This window comes from Mobula birostris, chromosome 10 (genome assembly GCF_030028105.1).
Source record: "Mobula birostris isolate sMobBir1 chromosome 10, sMobBir1.hap1, whole genome shotgun sequence".
Taxonomy (NCBI): domain Eukaryota; kingdom Metazoa; phylum Chordata; class Chondrichthyes; order Myliobatiformes; family Myliobatidae; genus Mobula; species Mobula birostris.
The window spans coordinates 15,993,427-16,007,970 of NC_092379.1; the positions used below are offsets into that span (position 1 = coordinate 15,993,427).

The 14,544-nt window shown below is 40.8% G+C and overlaps 1 protein-coding gene across 5 annotated transcripts in view; it reads left to right on the plus strand.

Annotated features, from left to right (window-relative positions):
* The window catches only part of LOC140203840 (ryanodine receptor 1-like), a 575,532-nt gene that overhangs the window by 218,513 nt on the left and 342,475 nt on the right, over positions 1–14,544 (plus strand). For all 5 annotated transcript variants that reach the window (XM_072269965.1, XM_072269967.1, XM_072269966.1 and 2 more), the window contains exons 38-39: positions 2,288–2,431; positions 11,874–12,147. In XM_072269965.1, coding sequence (XP_072126066.1) covers positions 2,288–2,431; positions 11,874–12,147 — 418 coding nt within the window. The remainder of the gene's footprint in view (positions 1–2,287; positions 2,432–11,873; positions 12,148–14,544) is intronic.

Sequence of the window (14,544 nt, forward strand, 5' to 3'; positions counted from 1 at the left end):
CAATACCCTTACAGTCTGCAATAAATACTCCGGCAGAGTATCTTTTAACTAAATGAACTTGTAAATTTTAATATCATAACCAGGTGGTCATTTCATCAGTGCTCAGCTGAACCAAGCAAATAACCAATATCTTGATTGCTGTTAAATGCAAAGCTGTATTTAAATCTTCATGACTGGAACTTGATATTTGTACTTACTGTATGGTTAAATTGATGATGAGTGAAATATGCCATAGTTCTTCTGCATATGCTGTTAATTTTTACTTTTTCTACCTTTCCTATCACCTTCTAGCTATCCTTGTTCTATTTCCCCCATCTTTATATTTTGGCGTCTTCCCTCTTAGTTTCCAATCCTGAAGAGTGGTCTCAACCCGAAACGTAGATTATTTATTCATTTCCATAGATGCTGCCTGACCTTCTGAGTTCCTCCAGCATTTTGTGTGTGTTGCTTTGGATTTCCAGCTACTGCAGAATTTCTCATGTTTCTGTAGTCTGTTAAGGATCAGTTTGGGGTGTGATGAAATTATGGAGAGCATAATTATGGGTTAACTAGAACTAAAGTCTTCAGGATATAAAACCTGTACACAATTTAACTTCCAACTGAAACATTCTAGCTAGAAATGATGTGCTAGCAAGCATTGAAGAGGGTTCAAAGGAGGTTCACGAAAATGATTCCGGGATTGAAAGGGTTGTCAACTGGTAGTTCTGGGCCTTTACACACGGAATTCGGAAGAATGAAGGGTGACCTCATTGAAACCTATCAAATGTTGGAAGGCCTCAATAGAGTGGATATGGAGAGGATGTTTCCTAAGTTGATGAAGTCTAAAACCAGAGGACACATCCTCAGAATGGAGGGGTGTCCTTTTAGCACAGAGATGAGGAGGAATTTCGTTGGCCAGAGTAGTGAATCTGTAGAAACTGTTACCAAAGACATCTGTGCAGGCCAAGTTATTGAGTATTTTTAAGGCAGAAGCTGATAAATTCCTGATTAGTCAGGGCCTGAAGTGATATAGGGAAAAGGCAGGACACTGGGGCTGAGAGGGAAAATGGATCAGCAATGTTGAAATGGTGGAGCAGACGCGATGGGCCAAATGGCCTAATTCTGCTCCTATAGCTTGTGGTCTTATGGTCTAAACCAATCTTTGAGTATGAGGCATTCTGAGACTGTCCCATTGAAACTACATAACACAGGACAGTAGATGAATCTATCTGCTATTAAATGGTTCAAATGGTTCTGTTTATAATTAGAGAATGTATACATAAACAGAACCCCAAAAGAATGAACGTCAGAAAAATGTTAGAACCCCCAAAGCCCCCTCTCCCCCTCCCCTGAACAAGCAACAGCAAACCATCAACCTCCCCCTTCCCCACCCATTCAGCGGGAAGTGTCAGCGCCCACCACCAACCAAGCAATAGTGAAGCACCCAAAGAGAGACCGTGATCTGCAGGCAGCAAAAGCTATTGTTTACCCAACAATTTGACATGCCACAGGTTCTCTCTCTCTCTCTCTCTCTCTCTCTCTCGCTCTCTCACTCTCTCTCTAACAAAGGACAGAAAGGTGCCACCCAATTCACAGTGAAAGGGGAAACTAACAGTTGCTGTTAATATGTTGCAGTCTGCTGCATATCTGCCCACAGCATCCACTGCCGCGAAATCCTGATGTCCCTTCTCCCGCAATACCTCAGTTGGTGGCACCGACTTGGAATTAGCACATTGTTAAAGGTGTATCCCTGCCGCATAAAACACAGTTCAGGACAAATCTGTTTTGTCACTTAACCTCTGGTTAGTTGAATATTCATGCAGCCATCAATCAGGACTGTAACTAATGGGGTATATTGTGGGTGTCAACACCAGTATTGAATATTCAAAGCATTCTGCTTGTTGGGATACATGTGTTGCCATTGTAAATGTGTAATTCTGCAAATTTACCAGACTATATTCCAAATATTAAAGTTAAATAGGTGATTATACTAATCGAAACCGTAGTTATTGTTTATTGTTATCTTTGTGTTGAAGAAACATGAAATATCATGTCAGGAAAGTGAGATTCTCTTGGATTCTTCTGGACTCTCTCTAGAAGGGGTTTGCTGTGTAAACAAAGACTTAGATTCAGTAACAGCCTAGTATGGCTCAGTTTTACTCAGTCTCACTATAATCTAAATTAGTTCTTCTGACTTCAGAACATTTTTCAGATACTGAATATGATATCAAGTGGTTCAAAATGTAACAATTTGAAGCTACACCTGAATTTTCAAGCTCTTCTGAGACAGAATTATTTTACCTGACAGGCATTCAAATAGAAGAGGATGAGGAAGAGGAAGAGAAGGATACCTCACTCAAAGGGCGTTTACTGAATCTTGTTGAAAAAATAAGAAACTTAAGGAAGAAAGATGAGACTGAAGAATCTCCAGCTGAAGAAGAGAAGACGCCAAGTGAGTATTTTTTTGATATAAGATTCTCTCATATAAAGAGAAAGTTTTCAGATCACCTGTACCAATTTTCTATAAGATTTCTGAATGGCTCAAGAAAGTTTTGCGAAGTGAAACTTAAAACAATTATTATAACAATCAGATTCTTGTTTTGTGATGGCAAACCAAAGAATGAATAAACCCACTGCTTCTGCTATTTTAAAGAGAACAGCAAAGCTCTCTGCGTTATTCAGATAGTTCTTCCCATTTCAGAAGGTTCAGCAGGTATCAGTGACCTGATGCATGATCTAAATTGGGTAATTTTCGGGCATAGCAAACAATTGGGAAAGCTGTCAAAATTTTATTGTTCATTGCAAGTGAAAGCGAGTACAAAAATGAGGAGATTATGTTTGCGATCTTCAGAGCATTAGAAAGTCAACATCTAATGAACTACATGCAGTACTGTTCACTTTTTCAAGCAAGTAAATGTTTTTGGAAGCAGTGCAGCAAAGATTTACTTCAGATCTCCCACCTGCGATGAGCAAGTAGTCTTCTAAGGAAAGAATGGATTGACTGGACTGGAGCTTAGAAGAGAAAAGCTAGTTGACTGAAGCATGTAGGATCCAGGGTGATAGAGTAAATTGTGGATAGGATGCTCCCTCTTGTCGGGGTCAGTGGGGTCAGAGCATCCCATTCAAGATAGATGAGATTTTTTTTTCTCTCAGCATTGAAGAGGGTGTCTGGTGAATTTAAAGAGAATGTTGAAATATGGCCACCTTTTAGTTTTATCGGGAAGGTGGAAATAGACACCAGGAATCATGGGATTGGGTGTTTTAAGGGAGCTTGGGAATGGGGTCCAGCTGAACTTGAAAGAATAATGGGAACAAAGTCCCAGTAAGTTTAAAGTTAGAATGAGAATGAGTGAGCCAGATAGTGAACCATCCTGATTGTTGAATGATGCAATAGTTTTCATTGGAGTTTTGCTGCATGTGACAACTCAGAAGAGCAAATGTTTTCTACTCGTGTAGTTGTCTGTGTTGAATGCATTGTTACTTCGTGAAGAACATTGAAATCTTGTCAATGGAGCTGGGTTAGTCCTTGAATAAGCAAAATGTCAGGAAATTGTAGTTATCATGTGTTTCATGTATTTCTTCAGGAAGGAAAAAGTTAATTTTCAATTGCAAAGAGCTGAAATGAAGGAACTGGGATCCTGTTCTAAATATGCCTGTTAGATAGGATGATATCATTAGGACTTTGAGAAAGGACTGGTGGAGTCTTGGCTTTCCCCTTTAGGCAAAATTATAAAGTTTTCTTCTGTGCTCAAAGAAGCAGGTGTAATAAACACCTTACTTCCCATGGCGATGTAAATGATAGCTGCTTCCTTCTGTTTGTCATTTGTACACCTGCCACTCAGTGAATTTGACTGACTATTGAGCAGATACCTATCTACATGTTAACTGTCTCAATTTCCTGCTATTCTCTGTCCCTGGCACGTTAGGTTCACCCACAGTGTGCAGCTCTCTACCCTCTCACATATCCTTTTAACGTTGATGCCAAGGATTTTCCAGTGTCTCGTCAGATTCAAAATTCTATTGACCTTGCACAAGTAATTCAAGTATGCATGCACTAATTCATAAGAGAATCTTGCATCTCATTGTAAATGGAAAATCAGCTTCACCAGAGGGTAAGACCACATAAGGGCAAGGAGGGTGTTTATTTTTGGAGCCAGGTTCTGTTTCTAAAAATCTTCTCCAGTAATTTCTCTATCACTAATATAAAACTCATCAGCCTATAGTTTCTTAGTTTGTCTCTATTGCCTTTCTTAAAGGGACAACCTTGGCTCTTCAGCTGCCTTTTGGGACCTCACCTGTGACTATAAAGGATAAAAGATATCCTCAGAGAGAATGAGGCACAGAGCTATTGGGGCACGTGAAGATGGATAAGTGCCCAGACAACAATGGAAATTGCTGGAGCTATGACAGAGTCCTGTAGTCAGATGTGGTCCCAAAGCCGGCTGAAGCAAAATCAATGTTGTTCCTTTAAGAAGGGCAATAGAGACAAGCGAGGAAATTTTGGGCCGGTGAGCGTTACATCAGTGGTAGAAAAATTATTGGAGAAGATTCTTAGGGATATGATCTACTCACATCTAGAAAAACAGTATTATTTGGGATGGTCAGTATAGCTTTGTGCATGGGAGATTGTTTTATCAAACTGGATTGAGTTTTTTGAAGATGTGATGAAAATGATTGGTAAGATTAGGGCAATGGATGTTGTCCACATGGACCTCATTAAAATTTTTTGACAAGTTTCCTGAGGGCAGGCTGATCCAAAAGTTTAAACCATGTGAGATCCATGGTGACTTGGTAGACTGGATTCAAAACTGACTTGGCCCATTAAAGACCGAGAGTAGTTTTGGATGGGTGTTATTGTGACTGGGAGGCCAAATGTAAGAGGAAAATATACAGAAGTTTCAGGACCCTTAAGAAGCACTGAGGGATCTTAAAGAAAGACCCCACAGTTCCATGAAGCCGTCAACATGGATAGATAGGGATGTAAAGTAGGTGTGAGGTATACTAGTGTCCATTGGTCAGGGATTTAATATAAAAGTCAGGAAGTCGTGTTGTGGCAGCATAAAATTTTGGTTAGGCTACATTTGGAGTATTGTTACAATTAAGGATCACTACTTTCCAAAACCTCCACATCCTTTTTGTAGAGGGTGCCGAAGAGGTTCACCAGAATGTTGCCTGGGTTAGAGAGTGTTATCTATAAGGAAAGGTTGACAAACTTGGATTGTCTTTTTTGAAGTGCTGGAGGCTGGAGGGGGAGGGGGGGGTGACCTGATAGAAGTTTATGAAGTTATAAGAGGGATAAGATAGGTTAGATATCAAGCCCTTTTCCACGGGATGGAAATGTCAAATACCTGAGATTTAATGTGAGAAGGGAAAAGTTTAGAGGAGATTTATTGTGGCAAACTTTTTTTACACAGTGTTTAAGTGTCTGGAGTGCACTGCCAAGGGAGGTAGTGGAAGCAGGTGAGGTAGTTTAAAAACTACTTCAGCATATGAACAGGGAAGGGATATAGACCACGCACAGGCTTATGAGCAGTGTAAGTTGGCACAGACATCCTGGGCTAAAGGGCCTGTTCCGGTACTTTAATGTTCTGTGTTCGTCCTGTAGCTTAGTGCTTAAAATCAAGGTCAACTTTGATTTCGACCCTTTGCTTTTCCAAGATCATGAATCTTGAGAATCTGTTTTGTTCTGCTATAAATTTTACTTTCAATCTGTTACATTATTGGGAAATTGACTACAGCAAAGTCCATTAGCAGATAAAGCAATACCAGCTTCTGAATAGGATCAGTACTTTTTCATTGTAATTCTTGAAAGCAGTTGGTTAAGTGGGAAGAATTCACAAGGTTGCATCATTTCCAGCTAATATTACAGAATACAGATCAAATTGTAAATCCCACACCCTGTATGTTTACTGTCCTTGCAGCTGTTGTGTGTGTGATTAATGCTGTCAGCTGGACTAACATAGCGGTGCTGTATAAAATGTTACGTGGAGTAAACCAAGATACTTCATTAAAAGCACTCCCCACAGAGCTCAAATTGCAGCTGCTTAGGACATTCCAGCAGTAAAAAATAGTTCTGCTCTTTCAAAGGCTAAGCTGCCTTGAGTCCCTCTGCGGTGAACTGATTTGGTATGTAAAAATATTTGAATAGGCATGGGGTCACGTAGATAGTACTGTTTTTTGTGATGAGAAAAACGCACAGTAATGAAGAATATACAGGAGGAACACTTATTGCATTTAATTCTTTTTCAGAATGGAATTTTAACTTATTAACCAAGTCCCTGCAACTAAAATCAAGGAATGTGTGCATATTTTAAGTGCACAAGATTGCCACAACATATTTGTGCACCAGATTGGCACAAACGTGTTGTGGCAAGGAGACTGGTGGTGGCTGGCTAGTGGGAATTTGGGGAGTGAGTACCAGTACTTGGAAGGGTTTTTTAGTTGGAAAAGGGAGAAAACCAGCATTTGTGAAGAGGATTAGGGAGCCGTCATGAAGGAAGGGAGGAAGATCAGCCTCTTGTGATGTAAGTAACTTACTCACTTGCAGTCCTCAAGGTTAAATTCTCTGGGACTGAGAACACGGTGCCCTAGGATTGCCCAATGACTGGCAACCCCAAGACAATATGGTTAAGACCCTCCAGTAATTGCGCAGAGAACTAAGACACTCAGATGTGCCACGGTGCAGAAAGTATTCTGATGTGACAAAGGTGAATCACATCAGAGGTTTCATGAGTCATGTGAATGCAACTAGTTAACATATTTGTCTGGACAAAATCATTTTCAGATGCATGAGATTAAAAAAAGAACATTGTGCAATTGAATTTCTAGGCCTGGTATTTTATTTTGGAACTATGTGATTAGTAGGTCATGCTGATGATAACGCATTATCTTCCTTTGATCTCTAGTCAAATGGAAATATTCCATGATATTATAGAGCATAAAATAGTACAGTACAGGAACAGGCCCGTGAGCCAAACTAAACTAATCCCTTCTGCCCGGACGTTGTCTGTATCCCTCCATTCTCTGCAGATTCATGTACCTACCTAAGAACTTCTTAAATTCCTGTATCGTAGTTTCCTCCACTGTCACCAAAGCAGAACATTACAGGCACCCAGCACTCGCAACTTGCTCCATACATTTGCTTCGAACTTATCCCCAGTAGTAGACATTTTCACCCTGGAGAATAAGATTCCGGCTATCCACTCTTAATCTCCGCCTCTCATAAACTTACAAACATGTATTAGGTCCCCCTGAGCCTCTGTCAATCCAGAGGAAAAGATCACATTTGTCCAATCTCTCCTCATATCACACGCCCTCTGATTTAGGCAGTGTCCTGGTAAACCTCTTCTGCACCCTCTCCAAAACCTTCACACCCTTCCTATGATGGGATGGCTAGAGCTGAATGCAGTACTCCAGTTGTGGCCTAACCAGAGGTTTATAAAGCTGCAATATAGCTTCCTTACTGTTGAACTTAACACCTCAGCTAATAAGAGCAAGCATATCATTTGCCTTCTCTATCACCTTGTTAGCTCATACAGTGGCTTTCAGGGAGCACTGGGCATCCTTACATCAACACTGTTAAAGGTCCTGCCATTAACAGTGTGCTGTCCCTTTCCATTAGTGCAACACCTCACAGTTGGCTGAAGTAAACTCCATCTACCATGACTCCACCCACATCTACAACGGGTCTACATCCCGTTATATCCTGTGTTGCCACTTTGGGGTACTTTAAAATTGATTGTATAGCGGGCAGGATTTAAATCTTTTGGGAAAGTGGGCCAAGGAATGGCAGATGGAATTTATTTTGGACAAGGGTGAAGTCTTGCATTTTGGTCAGTTTAAACCAGGGAAGGACTTGCACAGGAAATGGGGAGTGTTATAGAACAGGGACACTGATGGTTACAGGTACATAGCTCCCAAAGTTGGCAACACTGGCAGACAAGGTGACTTAACAGAAGTTGCATGGCATGCTTACTTTTGTCAGTCAAAGTACTGAATACGACTGGCCTGTACTTCCTTGGCTTGTCCTTGTAGTCCTTCTTAAGTATAGAACATAGAACACTACAGCAGAGGGACTGGCCATTTGGCCCACAATGTTGTGCCGAACCAGCTAAAAAATAAATCAAAAACACCCAAACACTAATCCCTCCTACCTACACCATGTCCATATCCCTCCATTTTCCTTATATTCATATGTCTATCCAAACATCTCTTAAAAGCCTCTATTACCATACCAGGCAGCGCATTCCAGCATCCACCGCCCTCTGAGTAAAAAAACTTACTCCTCACATCCCTCTTGAACCTAACCCCCCTCACCTTCAATTCATGCTATCTGGTATTAGACATTTAGATGCAAAGTAAGCCATTATAGAAGAAGAAGGCTGTCTAAGGCTAACTGAGGAGATGGATCAGCTAGAAAGTTGGGCAGAGGAATGGGCAAACAAATTCGTACATTTGTGCTGAATGGCCTAATTTGGGATTGTGACACCCTAGTTGAGGAAAGTATTGTTTCTGACCTGTCCTGTGTAGATTTACATTTTTAAATAAATTTACCTTTCATATTTTGACATTATCCCCATGGTAAATAATTATAGACCTCTCTAAATATTTCAACTGTGGCCAATATACATAAATCGCTTGGTTGCTAATCAGCCTCGCCCCTCCTCTCGTGACCTACTTAGTATTTACATACTAAAAGAAGACTCTTAGGTTCACTCTATGCTATTCTTGTATTCTCTCTTTGCTTGTCCTATTTAATTATTCACTTTCCATCTTTGTTTCCAACAGTCAGTTCTCACCTGAATTATCCAATTAACATAGATTATACATCCTTTTTGTTTTGTTATATTCCTTATCTCCTGAAACGTTCTGTCTGTGGTTTGCTTACTGAAGATTATATTTATTTATTTATTGAGTAACGGAGTAGGCTCTTCGAGCCATGGTGCCCAGCAATCCCCTGATTAAATCTAGCCTAATCACGGGACAATTTACAAAGACTAATTAACCTACTAGCCAGTACGTCTTTGGACTGTGGGAGGAAACCAGATCATCCAAAGGAAACCCCACAAGGTCACGGGGAAAATGTACAAACTCCTTACAGGCAGTGGCGGGAATTGAACATGGGTCCCCAGTACTGTAAAGCGTTGTGCTAACCACTAAGCTATGGTGCCGCCCACCTAGATGTTTATCAGTTTGCTAAAGAAAGAATGGAATTGTGTCGTTGTTTCCGTTGATTTTGGAGGATACTAAAGAAATTAGGAAAATAGAGAGGGGCAACAAAATATCACTGGCAAATAGGGTAAAGAAAATCCCAAGACATTTTAAGAAGTTTATTAAAAACAAGAAGAGTAAGCAAAGAAAGAGTAGGGTTTTTAATAGCAAAAAAAATTAGCTGTGTGCCTGAGGACATGGACATGACAAGCTTTTACATGAATGTGTCCAAACTTCCAAATTGCATTCACTAAGGGGGAGGAAGCACTGTAACTGGAGACTTCATTTACATTGTTGAATTTCTGAAGCTTATTAAGATCAAAAAGGAGGAGAATAGTGTATAGGAGCATGAATTACCAGCATCTGATGAGATATTTACCAGCCTGCTATGGAAGGTCATGGTGCAGATTTTTGCAGCCCATCGGAGGTACTGAAACCACTGGCCACAAGTGAAGTGCCAAATGCTTGATAGATGGCAAATGTTATACCTTTTTTCAAGAAAGGCCAAGTCATAGAGTATGTTTAAAGTGGAGGTTGATAGGTTCTTGTTTCGTCAGGGCATCAAGGTTATGGTGAGAAAGCAGAAGGGGTTGAGAAGGATAATAAATCAGCCATGATGGAGTGATGGAGCAGACTCGATGGGCTAAGTGGCCTAATTCTGCTTCTATGTCTTATTATGGTAATTATGGTCTAGTTGGAAGTTGGGAGTTTGTGGAAAAATTTCAGAGGGACAAGGAAAGCAGGAACTAATCAGTCACAATTAACAACTTTGTGAATCCATGAAGTATACTTAAATTTGCAAATGACACAAAAATTGGTGATGGTTTTTATGATGAGAAAGACATCTGCCTGCAGACATTAGGAGATTAGCTGGTAAACTGGGCAGGCCAATGGCAAATAAACATAAGGTGATGAATTTAGGCATCTAATAAGGGAGGGACGTACTATGAATGATAGGGCTGTAGAGTTTATTGAGCACCAAGGAGACCTTGGTACAAATGCAAAGTTCCCTGAAGATGGCAGATGGTGAAGGTGACACATGCAGTTACTCCATTAGCCGTTGCACAGAGTATAGAGCTGGGAGATCATGCTACACATTTATAAGACACTGGTTGGGGAAGAGATTGAGTATTTTGTGCCTTTCTGGTCACCACATTACACAAAAGATGTGATTATAGTGGGGAGAGTGTAGAGGAGATTCACCAACATGTGTCCAGTGATGAGAAGAGTCTTCATGGGCTGATTTGTTTTCCCTGGAGCAAAGGAGCCTAAGAGGGTACCTAATAGACATTTACAAGATTTAAGAAGCATGGGTAGGTTAGATAGTTAGAAGATTTTCTCCATGCCAGAGATACTCAAGACAAGAGGGTATAGATTTATGATGGGATTTAAAGGGGATCTGAGGAAGATTTTTTTTGTCACCCAGAGAGGGTGGTTGTAGTTTGGAAAGCACTACCTGATCAATGACTGAATTGCCAAGGCTCAGAAAGCTATGAATGATGTGCTGGTAAATGGATTAGTATAGACAGGACAATATTCAGCATGGACATGGTGGGTTGTACGACCTGTTTTTTATATCGTATGATTCCTGGACACTACCTATCATTCACACTTTTACCTAACGTTGTTTAGTTATTCATCACTGTCACCAGTTATAGAGTCATATAGCAATACAACATCAATAATAGTCCTTTGGCCCAACCAACCCAATACAACCACCCAGCTAGACCCAATCTCCTGCCTTCTATGCCCTGCCCCTCCACATATTTGTCCAAGTGATTCTACTGTACCTGCCTCATCCACTTCTGGCAGCAGCTTCTACATACTTACCACCCTCTGTGTGGATAAAGTTGTCCCTCAGGCCCTTTTTGAATCTTTCCCTCTCACCAAAGCACATGCCCCAAGTTTTGGATTCCCCCTACTCTGAGGAAAAGACTGTTACCATTCACCTTTATCTATGCCTCTCAAAATTTTAAATACTCTTATAAAGTTGCCATTCAATCTCCTAAGTTTCAAGTTAAAAATTTGTAGTCTGGCCAACCTCTCCCTATAACGCAGGCCCTCTCGTTCTCATAACATCCAGGTAAATCTCTCTCTCTGCTATTTCCAGTTTAACCATGTGTTTCCTGTACCAAAGTGGCACATAATAATTCAAGTGTGGCTCTACCAATGACTAGCACATCTGTAATATAGTGTCCCAACTCCTATACTGAATGCCCAGCCTGATGAAGGCAATCCCATCGATTCCTTTTCTCCTATTCATTGCCCTGTAACCAATTTCTCTCACTTGCCCATCAACTTCCACAATTCTTTGAACAGCCACCTACATAAGCGGCTAATTTAACGTTGGCCAATTGACCTACTAGTACATCTTTAGAATGTGGGAGAAAACCAGAAACTTGAAAAGAAATCCTTAAGGAAAATGTGCAAATTCCACACAGGTGGCACCCACGGTCAGAATTCTACCTGGAGCTGTAAGGCACTAGTATTGTTGCTATGTCACTATGTCTATATTATCAAGTCAAAGTGGGACAGAACTGAAATTGTCAACATTGCTACCTAGTAGTTTATAAAATTAGCATGTCTTTGAATGAAAATACTGTCTTTAATGTCTTGTCCTCTAAACGTTTGCATGAATTTGTGTGATCATGGATGACATATGATTTGCACAATTTCTGTTATAGGTACATTGCAGGAGCTGATTTCTCACACAGTTGTTCATTGGGCTCAGGAAGCCTTCATCCAAAATCCAGAACTTGTGCGGCTAATGTTCAGCTTGCTGCATCGACAGTACGATGGCATTGGTGAACTTATCCGTGCTATGCCAAAGGCCTATATCATTAATGCTACATCTGTGGAGGACACTATGAACTTGCTGGAATGTCTGGGTCAGATTCGCTCACTTCTCATTGTCCAGATGGGTCCAGAAGAAGAGAGGCTTATGATCCAGAGTATTGGGTATGTATCAAGAAATTGTTAACAAGAATTAAGCAGACTTGCGTTAGTCCTTCGGTACCATCCAGGAACTATTTGAGCTCCCTTTGAACTGCTCCATTAAAGCTCTTTGAATTCCAATAATCTCTAATGTCTTCTCCCTCATCTTGCTTCCTCTAAAATGCACCTTCCATGTATGGTGCTGGGCTGTCAGTGCTGCTCCCTTGCAGCTCCAAGGATTCGGGCTTGATCCTGACCACCTGTACTATCTGTGTGTTCTTTGCATGTTTTCCCTGCGCCTCCACCAGGTGCAATGGTTTCAAACCACTCCCCAAAGACGTCGTCCCCCAATACAAGCTGGCTTATTTATTCCTGTAATGCAAATGTGGCAGAGGAAACGAGAGGGAAGATGATGGATGTATGAAGGAAATAAGAAGGGTGGAGGGGTAGGGTTAGGATTGATGGGCTTGCTCTAGTTGGAACTGACAGACCATCAGTCGGCCAAATGCCTTGCCTCTGCATCATAATGCATAAGGAAAGTTCAAGTTCCAAGTAAATTTTATTATCAAAGTACATATATATCACCATATACAACCCTAGTTCATTTTCCTATGGGAATACTCAGTAGATCTATAGAATAGTAACTATAACAGGATCAATGAAAGATCAACCAGAGTGCAGAAGACAACAAACTATGCAAGTGCAAATAAAAATAAATAGCAATAAATAATGAGAACACGAGATAAAGAGTCTTTAAAGTGAGATCAATGGCTGTGGGAACATTTCAGATATGGAGCAAGTGAGTCTAGTTATCCCCTTTTGTTCAAGAGCCTAATGGTTGAGGGGTAGTAACTGTTGTTGAATGTGGTGGTGCGAGTCCTGAGGCTCTTGTACCTTCTACCTGATGGCAGCAGCGAGAAGAGAGCCTGACCTGGGTGGTGGGGATCTCTGCAGACGGATTTTGCTTTCCTATGATAGCGAGCAAGCAAGCTATTTTTTGTGACCATAGTTGTATCAGTTATAAAATAGAACAGTATAGCACAGTACAAGTTGCGCTGACCTTGTACCCACTCTTCCCTTTATCTAACCCTTCCTGCTCAAATTACCCTCCAATTTTCATTCATCCATGTGCCTAAGTGTCTTCAAAATGTCCCTAATGTACTGCCTGTCCCAGCACCACTGGCCCAAGCACCTATCACTCTGTGTTTGAGAAAAAACCTATCTCTTGACTCATGTTCCCTCTGAGGTGTGCGCACGCAGACATCTTTTGCTACTTGCACACGAAGGAATCTAAACTGCGCACAAAAGGTTGTCACACAATCACATTTCCTTTTCCGGTTCCCAATGCGGACGGTGTTGACAACGTGGCATCTGTGATGATTTGTCTGCAAATTTTAACACTGGCTTATTTATACTGATTTTATTGAAGAAACTATTGATTCACTGTGTTAAATTCCAAAGAAGCAAAGGGCGTGAAGCACAAAAGAACTGCTAGTTCATTTAAAGCGGAATGGCGTAATGAAACAGAAGAAACTGCTACACCTAGAGCTCATGAGGTCAGGAACATGCAGCTATGAGAAATGTTTATGTGCAATATAGAAACTGGTGTTACCTGCGTGTATTGCCATGATGCAAAAGTTGCTAAAGAAATTGCAAATGGGAAGAAATGGAGTGATATTTGGAAACTTGACATTTCAAAGAACCATTTAGCAAGCAAATCATATATGGACAGTCTACAAGTGCTCCACTGAGAAAATCCTCCATTACCCATTACAGACCTGCTATGTATGTTTTGTGAGAGTGCAAATGAACAAGAGTGTAAATGATCAAACACAGAGGAGATCAAAGTTCTTATTGACCGTGTTTTGCTAGCTGTTAAAATGAGTACCTCTATATATAAAATATAATGTACACATGTTCTTGTCACTGGGCAAAAAATTGCATAGCACAAGACTTTTGAACACACTGGTCATGACAAATTAGAGGGAATATTGCCCACCTCCCCACACATTTCTCCAAACACCTTAAAGTTATACCGCAGAAAAATGTCTCTAGCTGTCCTCATTATCTATGAAAAGAGATTGAACTGGTCCACAGATTCTAAATTGACCAAGGTGATATTTGATAGTATGAGCCAGCAGCTTGCAAAGGTTGATTGGAGTTGACTCTTTGCAGGCAAGGGGAGATAGTGAGACTTCAAACTCTGCATGTTCCTGTTAAAGTGTAGGGCAAGGCTGGTAGGAGTTTGGAATCCTGGATGGCAAGGGATATTGAGGCCCTGGCTAGGAAAAAGAAGGAAGCATGAATCAATATAATCAGCTGGAATCCCTGGAGGACAATAAGGGATACAAAAATGTACTCAAGAAGGAAATCAGGAGAGGATTAATGGGGCAATAGATAATTTTGGCAGAGAAGATTAAG